This window comes from Marmota marmota, unplaced genomic scaffold (genome assembly GCF_001458135.2).
Source record: "Marmota marmota marmota unplaced genomic scaffold, marMar, whole genome shotgun sequence".
Taxonomy (NCBI): domain Eukaryota; kingdom Metazoa; phylum Chordata; class Mammalia; order Rodentia; family Sciuridae; genus Marmota; species Marmota marmota.
The window spans coordinates 2,340,228-2,351,056 of NW_025999982.1; the positions used below are offsets into that span (position 1 = coordinate 2,340,228).

Sequence of the window (10,829 nt, forward strand, 5' to 3'; positions counted from 1 at the left end):
CTCCCAGCTGCTGTGTCTGCAGCACGATGCCCTTTTAGATATTTGCTGCTGGTTTTGGCTTCCTCCCAGCAGCTCCTATAACAACAGGGAAACTGAGAACCCCACTGGGGACACCAGACTCTGCTGGCAAGGTGCAGCTCCCAGGGCTGTCAAGAAGCACCTATGTGGAGGCCTTGCCAACCCCCTCCCAGGCCCACGAGGGACCTGCACTTCCTCTCCCCAGGAGCCCTCCCTCCCCGTCCCCTTCTGGTGGACACTCACACAGCATCTCTGCTTGGGCAGAAACCTGCCTTACTATGGAGGGGTCTTCCTTTTCGTGACAGCTGAGTGAGATTTCCAAATTGTGGGTCGGGGGAAGTCGGGTGGTTTTATTAACAATGGCGACATATGAAACTCCACTTAGGTACGTGGGCGAGATAAGACCCGGGCCCAGGTCTTGTGCTTCTCCTCAGGACTCTTGGGGGCAAACTTCTCCTGCAGTTTCTTCCACATGCCCTTATTCATCTCCTTAAACTCTTCCAAAGTGTCTGCACAAGGAGGCAAAGAGAGAGAGAGAGATGCTGAAATCTACAACTTGACTATGTGGATGGCCCCTCGTGCTTTCCCCGACAAGCACACACAGTTTCCAGAGTGTGTTCCTAAAAAGAGAAGTGTGGACCAGCCTCTGAAGGCCAGGTTACATGGGATTAATAAGGAAATGACTGCTCATGGTGACTGAGCATAGCACACACAGTGGCCACCTGTGCCTCTTCACCCTCAGAATCTAAGCAGGGCATGCCTGTTCCACAGAAGGCAAAGAAATGGTACCGTAGTGTCAGCTATGCAGCCCATGACTTTATTGCCACACCTGCCCACTCCACATAGACCTTGCTATCGCCATACTTCAGATTGGAAACTGAGGCAGAGGGAGGATAAGTAACTCGTTCAGGTCACACAGCTAGGAAGTTGGGCAGCTGAATCCAGCCCTGGAGGTGTGGGTCCACTGCATGCTGCGGAGTGAGCAACATGGGGAGGGAAGTGGACTTGGACCCGAATCCCTGACTGTCACTGCCCTCAAGCAAATTCCTGAACCCTCTGAGGCTCGGGTTCCTGATCTATAAAATGAGGACAAAGCACAAACATCAAAAGTTGTAAGGATTAAAGAAATACTGGAGGCAACGATTCTAAAAGCAGGAGGGCTGGTGAGAGCTGGGGGGACCCTTGTTTGAGAAGACACCCCCACACTCACACCTAGCAGGGTCTCGGCCTTCACGCTGTTGACTTTTTGAACCGGGTAATTTTTTTTTTGTGGCTGGCTGTCCTGTATGTTGTAAGATGTGTAGCAGCATCCTGACCTCTACTCACTAGACGCCATTGTATCCCTGCTCTCACCAGCTGTGACAACTATTCTCCCCCAGCAGAAGGTCCCTGGTCTATGGTGTCTTCAGGACTGTTTCATGATAACTAGTTTCACCTGTATTTTAGATTTAGGTAACCTAATTCCCATAGTATGCTTTGACTCTCATAGTCCAAATTTTCATCTGTTAACAAAGCTTCCAGAGAAAAATAATTTCTTTTTTGAACAAAAGAGGCAACATAAATATTCATTACCATTTGTGGTCAGTGGGCTCTTGGGACATGCACTATACTTCAGCTGTGAGTACAGCCTCTCCCCCGGGGACTTTTGGTGACACTGCAGGATCCCTGTCCACCTACATGGCTGCTGGGCCCTCAAAGTCTATCACTATTCGGTGCTACAGGTCTCTTCTTGTCCCATCAGGAGAAACATCTGATAAGCTTACTCTAAAAAGTTGCAACAAAAATATGAGGCTTGCCTGAAAACAAATTATCAGCAAATTTCCTAGGGCCGAATTCCCTGCCAGAAAAGGCTGCAGCTCAGCGGCAAGCGGCATCTCCCAGGCCTTGTTTCTGCCTGTGACCCACTCGGAGGCCTCCTGAAGGCTAACGGGCAGAGGCAGGGCCTCTGGAACTTATTCCCATCCTAATTTCAAGCTCAAACTTTGCTTAAGCTCTCTGGGCCTTCACAGTGACAGTGGGCACCTGGTAATTATATGGACAGACACATAGAAGTAAATTTAGAAATTAGGGGAAAAAACGCCAATAAAGAGATTCTGCCTGGTCAAAATTATCCTGATTTTTCTGAGAGTCAACACACAACAAACAGCAGGTGACACCGCCAAATTTTAATCTGCTGCAAAGGGTAAGAGTTTTCTAGAAGGTCAAATCCCCAAAACTTAGTTTCTGAAAGCTGCCAGAAGAGAAGGAAAAAGAAATTTCTAGAGTACCAGATGGCAAATGTTTCAGGGCCATGCCCTCCCAGAAAAGGTTAGCCTATTTTTGTATATAATATCCTTGGCAATAAAAATAGTAATTTTCCAGTACCTGCCTACTTTGACCCTGGCTCCCCCGCCCCCACCTCCTTTCAGTGACAATGGATATGGGGAAGTAGGGAGGGGCTGGGCTGGGCAGGGGGTTTCCTTTCTTGTTAACTGGGGTCTATCAATAACTCCAAAACATATAGTTGGACCCCTATCTAACCCACAGATTGTGTCCCCTGGGTCAGATAACTCATAAGCGGATATCCCCATACACGTTTATTGAATGGCTTTTTGTTTTAATTAAAACCCTCATTGTTTATAAGACCCCCTTAGGACCATAAAAATAAAATTATTTTCCTTCCATCCTGATTTCAATGACTTCCATTTGGCAAATAAGTATTCCCCTGCTCTCTGCTGCCCAGCTTTGAAATTAACAGCACTAAAGATAGATTTTCTTTTCCAAATCATGTCTTTGACCTTCTTTACATTCTATAGCCAAAAAGTGTGGGCCCTGTAGCTTCAGAATTTCCTCTGGGCTATTCCACAAAGGCTTTCCATCACCTTGGCTTTGTCTTATAAATAATTCCTCTAGGCGTCTCAAACTCAAAAGAATCACTTATAAACCAACCAAAAAGGGTAACTGTGCTTTCAATACCTGTGGACAGGATCAGTTTGTACTCTTCCACGGACAGGCCACTGAAGGTAGTGTCTCTGGGGCGGGGGTACTGGCACAGGGGCAGGAGAAAGAATGGAGGGAGAAGATTAGTTCTGCAGCACACCAGCTTTGCTCTCTGACCACAGTTCATCAGGGCCCTGGACATCCAGAGGCAAGAAGAGCAGCGCCATCTTGAGGTCAACACTAGTTCTTGCTAGAACCAGCAGGGTCCTGAGCAGGCAGCTTGAATGTACAAACAAATCCCCTAGAAAATGCATTCAACTCCTTGGGTGAGGCCCAGGGTTCTGGGTGGGGCCCCTGAATCTGCTTTTCTAACTCATTCCCAGGTGATGCTCAAGTTGCTGCTCACGGATCACATTTTGAGTAGAGAGGATTTAGAGAAGAATGTAGGCTTTCCATTTGGCCATGTCTATTTGTGGAGTTACTGAACATATTTTTCAAGTCTGGGAAAACCGTACTAAGTAGAATTCGACAGTAGCCACATCAGGGCTGAGCAAAAGCACAGCTCTGTCTGCTGGGGCTTTCCCAGCCACCCCATCTTCATCATAGAGTGTGAAGTATCAGTTCCATCAACGTGGATGGGAAAATACGTAAGAGATCCAATGGCTGTCACACACTCCCAGGAGCACACAATGGCATATAAAATATATGGCTGTTATTCATAATTTTAAAAAGCTTTTATTTAGGTGACCTAAAACCTCTACTAGGCACCTTTGTTAGCCTGGTTGAAATTGCTGGTTACATTTGAAAGTAGGGAAACCACCATTCTTTACAAAACATTGTATAATCAGATTTTCAATGTTCTTGGCCCACCAACAGAGGCTGGGATGTAAAAGCCCGCAGCCTACTCACCTTGTGTTTGTAGTAGTTTGAATGGAGTCGTGCTAAGCTCTCGTACATCTGATCACAGGCCTCAGGCTCTGCAATCTGAAAGACAAAGAGGCCCAGAGAAGTGAGCACAGGAGTCCAGCCCCACACAGGTCCGTACCTGGAAGGAGGGCCATAGGTAATGAGGTATTCATAGGAAGCTGCTTGCAGTTGGCACAGCCTCTCTGCTCTGTGGGGAGCACACCTGGCCTATAGCTCCTGTTGTTTGGAGTCACCTTTCTGGAAGAAGGGCTCCACCTCATCAACTTCCCAACCTCAGAAGACCCCCATCAATCGACCAGCAAACAAACATGTGCTGAACATCTGTGGCTAGTGACCCCCTAGGCCAGCACAACAAAAACCCTAGGCTTGGAAAGACAAACTTAACAAAGGGAATGCCAGGGGCAGTGTGGACTCCGGGAATCCTGAAGAGAGCCTAGCAGGAATGAGGGAGGCCTCATTGATGGAGGGGAGGTGGTTAGGGAGGCAGGATGCTGGGTATACCGCAGACCAGCCCAGTCTACCTGAGGTCTAGGCTGAAAAAAGAAAGCTTTTTGCATTAAACCTTCAATATGAAATGTAGTAAACAGAGATTCTTTAATAAAGAAGAAAATAGAGATTCTTTAATGAAAGACAAAAAAAAAAAAAAAATCACCTTCACTTCCATTGGTGGTAAGTGGAGCTCCTGAAACTATGAGGGAAACCTGCAGGAGTCAGGATTTCAGATGGGACAGTTGAGCTGAGGGGGCCCAAGATGGAGACTCCAGCTGGGCCCTGCCAGAAAGGAGATGGTCCAGGACAAAGGCCTTGAGGACAGAGGGGAGAAATTACAGGTCCTCTGGGTGCCTGAGGCAGCGGTGCCCCTGCTGGAAATTCCTGGAAAGATAGGCAATGTACTCAGGAAAAGAGGGTTCTCCCCTCATACCTCTTTTAATCTTCCCATTCCTCTATCTTTGCTCCTATTTATCTATATAGTTCCTTACTTTTTTTTTTTTTTTGGTCAAGAATTGTGAAAACTCCCTAAAATAAAACTTTCTTTTATATTTTTTCCCAGAATTCAAATGATGGATTTTTCCTAACTTGCATTCTTTCTTGAAGAAGACAGTATATGAATAAGTCAGGAATTAAGTGTTTTAATAAGGCCGCTCTGCTTCTGCCTCTGTGTGCATGTCAAATGAGGTTCCACTTTACAGCAAATAAAGACAGCCCATCATTTCGTTCCGCCCGACCCACCCTTGGTTCAGGCTACTCAGTCAGGAGAAAGCCCAGGAAGTTGCATGACAAGAAGAAGGATGATGGCTGCGCACTGGACAGTGTCTATTGAATAACAATCAAAGGCAGGATCTGGGTGTACAAAACTGAGCGAGGTGTGAGGCCAGTGTCTGCCAGTAGGCATCTGGGTGGGAAGGGCCAAGAAGACAGAAGTGGGCAGCCACACCTTGGAGGAACACCTTTGGCACATTAATTCTTCAGGAAGCACACACAACCAAGGGCCTCTACAGACAACAGAACTCCAGGTTTGGTGCACACCTGTAGCCAGCTGCTTGGGAAGTACAAGCAGACGAGGTTGCAAGTTTGAGGCTAGACAGGGCAATTTAACAGCCCTGTCTCAAAATTTAAAACAGCGCTGGTACTGTAGCTCAGTGGAACGCACCTGCCTGGCATGGCAGGACCTGGGTTCAATCACTAGCACCACTTCCTCAACACCAACACGTACTTTAAAAATAATAATTGCCACATTTCCTTTATTGCTCTCTATCTGAATACATGTATTTTTCTTTGGCAAATCCATTAAGAGTAAAAGCATAAGGCCAATTGGCCCCATGATATCTTCTAAGAACAAGGACATTCTCTTATGTGACCACAGCTGGATGATCATACTGAGGACACCTGACACTATTATCTAATCCTCTGTCCACATTCCAATTGTGCCAACAACTCCATCCACCTCTTGCAGAGCAGAGGGCCCCCTACTGCATTCCACTGTCATGCGCCTCCAGCCTCCTTTCATCCGGGACAGGTCCTCAGTCCTCCTTTGTCCCCATACGTTGCCATTTTTTAGGTAGGCTGGTTGACTTAACCTTTCTTTTTAAAGAAAAGATAATAATAGCACCTTCTTTCCAGGGTGGTGTGAGGGTAAATGAGGTAATGCCTGGACTGTTCCGAATTCCAGGCCTGGAACACTGGTGATGGGGTAGTGTTTGTTACCATCATTAGCAGTAAACAGCTGTAGTAGCAGACACAGGTCCCTACCTCACAAACTAAAAGGGGAAAGAGGCTGTTCAGAACAACCCTGGTGGTGGTACATAAAGGGGGGGTGTATGGGGTGCCGTGAGCCTGTGCAGGGGGGCACCAATCCTGCTGGAGAGCCAAGGGAGAGGTACTAGAGAATGGCCAAAAGGTACCAAGAAGAAAGGGTGCACTCCAGGCAGGGACCAGGTGAAGCAGGAGGCAGCAGTCATGGGTCAAGGCAGCAGGGCGTGGGTCAGAGTGGCTGGTGCACACTAGAGTACTGCGCTGGAGGAGGGAGTGAAGATGGAGGAACCATGGAGGCCTCGTCTGGACCTGACCCAGACAACTCCTGGTGGGCCACTGGGTACTCCATGGTCAGACCCCAGAGGCTCATGACCCCTGTTGTCTGAATGAGCAACTGTCAGCTGCTCTCTGATGGCTACTCATATGCACCTTCCTATCACTGTCCCAGCCCAGCACTCAGGAAGGCAACCCTCGCTGCCTGCCTTCTTCCAGCACTTCCGGGGTTCCCATCCCCCGCTTCCTGATCAAACTCATGTTCCACCAGATCTGTGCCTCAGCAATCTTGACCGCGGAGGTGCCCCTCTGCTCCTCCTTCAACTGCTCTGCTGGTGAGGTGCCAGAGGGCTGCCTAGATCCTTCCCTCCACACTTTCAGGATGCTGAAGAAGGTGTCATCCTTCCCACTTCTAACTGGTGGCAGTGCAGACAAGAGGGACGCAAGGGGGGGGGGGTGCACCCTTACAGATAGCTGTTCCTGTGAGAGAAAACTGCAAGGCCTAAGTGCAAAAATAGAGGACCCTCTGGACTCCCTCAACCTCTTAAAGGCCATCAGTATCTTCTTGACAGTTGACATAATGCCTGGAGCTCAACTCATTATCTGAGAAGGAGCTAAACACCTCCGAGTCCTAAAAATGGACTTGTCATCCAATGTACCATTTGAGGTCAGAAAGTGCCTACATGAAGCTTTAAAAGATGCTCAGAGGAGATGATGGGACTTTGAGGCATACCAATTTCTAGAAGTTCTTGTTGCCTAAGGAGAGATGGAGCCATGGCCATGGGTCCACAGTCACACTAGCCCCAGGTCAGCAACTGAACAAGTCTCCTTTCCTACTTAAAAGGCTATCAATGGAGACACCCGATTCCAGAAGCCTTGCCACACACACACATTTTACACTTTATTCAGATTCTAGCACAAACACTCCTGAATTTCGAAATATACAGTTTTCTGATATATTCTGTACTCTTAGAAGTAGTCTTATTGACAAGGTTTAAATTACCTGGTTTTGCATTCACACCTAATGAGATTACAGACATTTTTAGGACTAATAGCAGTGCTGGGTCTGAAAAAGGTAGCAGTAGGAACATTATGAAAAATTCAGCACTGCTCCCTAAATGTGAATAAAATAGATGTTCAACTGACAAAGTGTCCTTTATAGCTCTATTTTTGCTCCTTTTGCATTTCCCCTGCTCAGTCGTCAGTAAATTTCTCTTTACCATATTAAACTTTTATACATACAAATCTACATCAGTGCCGCAGGCACTGATTTCGATTTTCAAAATTGAATTTTGGGTGGTGACAGCAATTGGTACAGCAGACCCTATTCTAGTCACACAAAGGGACACATAAGCACTTTTGGGAAAGGGTGTTGCAAATTGCTTTGCTAATTAAGGTAGAGCTGGATTTGGTCCAGGAGGATCTATGAAAAAAAGGTTTTCATGACTTGGTAATGAACTTCTGAAATGAGTTCATTCTGTTATGGAGCTTACTCCTTTCAATTCAATTGGATTATCTATTTCTTGAGTACCTACTATGGAGAAAATATTCTGCTTGGGGACTGTAGGGGGACACAAAAAAGACCTAGCCTTGGCTCTAGAGAAAGCTGAGAGTCAAGTTGAGGATAGAAGATGCATATACATAAAAAAATCAGCCATGCCCTGGTTATGTGGAACTAAGTGGTACAGCTATACAACACTGGCACTGCATATCTGGGGGTGGGACAGGAGCTGTCGCCAGGCCAGACTGACTGGGCAGGTGGGTGGGAGGGATGGAGTTTGATCACAGCATAGAATAAGGGGTATGCAGTCCTTATCTCTGGACTTCAGCCTGAGTGACCTGTGGATCAGAGAAGTGACTGGGAAGACAAGGCACAAAGAGGCTCAGGACAAGGGCCAAGGTAGGCATGGCTTAAGTGGAATCCAGGGAGGACTTCAAGGGCCTGAGATGCCACAAAATTCTTCTTAAACTTTGTGTGTTTGGGTTTTTGGCGTGTGGGGTAAAGTGGCTCATAGGTACGAGTCTCCAAGGTTAAGAACCACTTGTGTTACAGCCAGTTTAGGAGACAATGAGGACACCTTTGTTGGGGCTTCTGGTGGGGTGGTGAGAAGCAGGGCTGGAAACAGTCTGGACCCTTGGACATTAAGGATCAGAGGGCACTGAAGGCTCACAAAGTTGCCTGCCACTTGTCTGGGAGGCAGCAAGCAGATTCTAAAGCTCTTTTGAGTAAAGCAGTGACCACTAGAAGCGGTCAAGAATTCACCCCTTTAGGAGGAGCACCTGCATCTTTAAAGATGCACAGATGAACAGAGCTTCTTGGTCTGAATATTATCTTACTCATTCTGCCCCCAGAGTTGGAAGAGAAAAATGACGGAAATGGTTCCATTCATTCCTAGAGATGATTCTTCTCACAATCCTACTTTGTAGTGGGCTCAAGATCTAACTACAAACAGCATAACCTGTTCTTAGGCCACTCCTCAAAAACCTGACTTCAGGGGCCAATATATAGGAGTGAGCAACACTGAGATGGCTTCACTACAGCCAGCACGTGCCAAGCAGCTGGGGGATAAGTTCCCTGCCACTTTGAGATGTCAAAGACTGGGCTTCCATTGGATAGCTACAGAAAAACCTTTAAATTCTCCTTTGAAAAGGTGGAAGTATCATTTATTTTGCTAGAAACTCAAGACAAAGTTTAACTTCTTTCAAACAGCACCAATTATTTAATCCTGGATACAATACAACTGCAATGGCTCACCTAGCAGGCACGCCCTCTCTGGACAGCAGTATTTCTGGGCTGTCCCCAGAGCTGGCCCGTGCTGAGGTTGGTGTGCAGTCAAGATCTTTCAGGAAGCTGCTTGTGCACATAATAAACTCATTAGAAAGATCTGCTCCTTTCCCTGTTGTTAAGTCAACAATCACAGTTGTTCTGCCACCTTCCCCCATGTTGTGATTCTTTTATGATGCTCTCAGTGCTACAGGGAACATGTATTCTTTTAAGGAAATTGTATTTAAAGGGGGCAAAACCCATAAGCATGCACTTTAAAAACTGAACAATAAGATAAAGGGTGTAAGAGGTGTTCATGTGCTCCTGCTTCCCACTGCTACCTCCCTTCCTGGTGGGTCAGGGTGGACCATGAGACTCCCCAAAGGGCAATCTGAGGTGGAATAAATGGAGGCAGTGGTATTCATGAATTATTGTATTCTAGTAGGCCTGTCTTTTCTTCACTGGTGTCCCACTGAGGTCCATCTTTCTTCTCATCCACATTGGGGAGGTAGTAGGTGTGGTAAAGAAAAGCAGGTGGGCAAGAGCAGGGAGATGTTGAATTTTTTTTGTCTAAACTAACCGTGGACCAAAATGATTTGAGCAGGGAATGAGGGGAAGGCAGAGGCCTGCTGCTCATGGAACAAGAGACTGTTCTAGTAAGATATAACTCAGGAGAAGTGGCAGCTGAAGAATGGCCAAGCTCAACGGAGACACTGCCAGACCAGTGCTAGGACACCTGGCCCGTTTCTTATTTGACCAGCTACAGGGGGACCCCAAGAGGTTTATTTTTCTGATTTTGTTCCCTTCTCTATAGAATGGGAATAGTAGTAGCTACCTCAGATGGCTACACGAAGGATTAAATTAAATCTCTTTCCATGTCTGCACCTCTGAGTTACGCAGGAAGTCAGGGCACCAAGAAGAGGCCTGCCTGCTTCTTTCCTCAAAAAGATTGCTTCAACAGAGCTGCCCTCCCAGCTGAAGTCTTCTTCCTGGCAAGTGGCATAACCAAGGTGGGGGGGACACATACCTCCACTTCCTGCCAGTTTCATGAAGAGTCAACCAGAATCACCTTTCTTTCTCAAGGTCTTTATATACGACCTGGGGGGTGTCAGTGAGTGTGTCTCACAGTACTGTTCTCAACTCCAGCAAGGGGCTGTTTTCTCCAAAAATGATCACAAAGATTTACTAAGCCCAGGTGCATTTTTCAGGTGACATCAGGATGAGGTACTATGACAGCAGTTCTGAGTAATGTGCCTGCTGCCATCATGATGCACTGGTTCACTCTACCAGGAACGCATCCATCAACTGCTAAGGAACTATCAGCGGAGCCATGACTTGCATCTGGAGCTATGACTCAAATCTGTGTGGGCCTTCAACTGATCAGGAACTGTCTTCCTGGGTGATGTTTAACTCCTGAAGAGAAAGCTCTCCCCTCCTTGCTGGCTGCTCTTACACTAACAATCAAATAGATGACTGTTATACTCTTGCTTCCCCAGGAATCTAGCCTCTGACTGCCCATCTATAAGATCTTTGTTCTTAAGGATTAGGCTGTCCCTCTTATGTAGTTCCTGCAGTTCCACATGAAAGTTCCAAACTGATTCTTTTTTTTTTTAGGGGGGGGGGGGGGGGTTCAAGCAGGAATTTGGGACTCAGGGGGCACTCAAGCACTGAGCCA

At 46.9% G+C, this 10,829-nt stretch overlaps 1 protein-coding gene across 1 annotated transcript in view; it reads right to left on the reverse strand.

The window, feature by feature from the left end:
• Window positions 1-351: 351 nt before the first annotated feature.
• The window catches only part of LOC107143809 (ubiquinol-cytochrome-c reductase complex assembly factor 2), a 13,229-nt gene continuing 2,751 nt past the window's right edge, over window positions 352-10,829 (reverse strand). The window contains exons 2-4 of the mRNA XM_015487567.2: window positions 3,847-3,921; window positions 2,974-3,043; window positions 352-527 (exon numbers count right to left, since the gene is read on the reverse strand). Coding sequence (XP_015343053.1) covers window positions 400-527; window positions 2,974-3,043; window positions 3,847-3,921 — 273 coding nt within the window. The 3' untranslated portion in view covers window positions 352-399. The remainder of the gene's footprint in view (window positions 528-2,973; window positions 3,044-3,846; window positions 3,922-10,829) is intronic.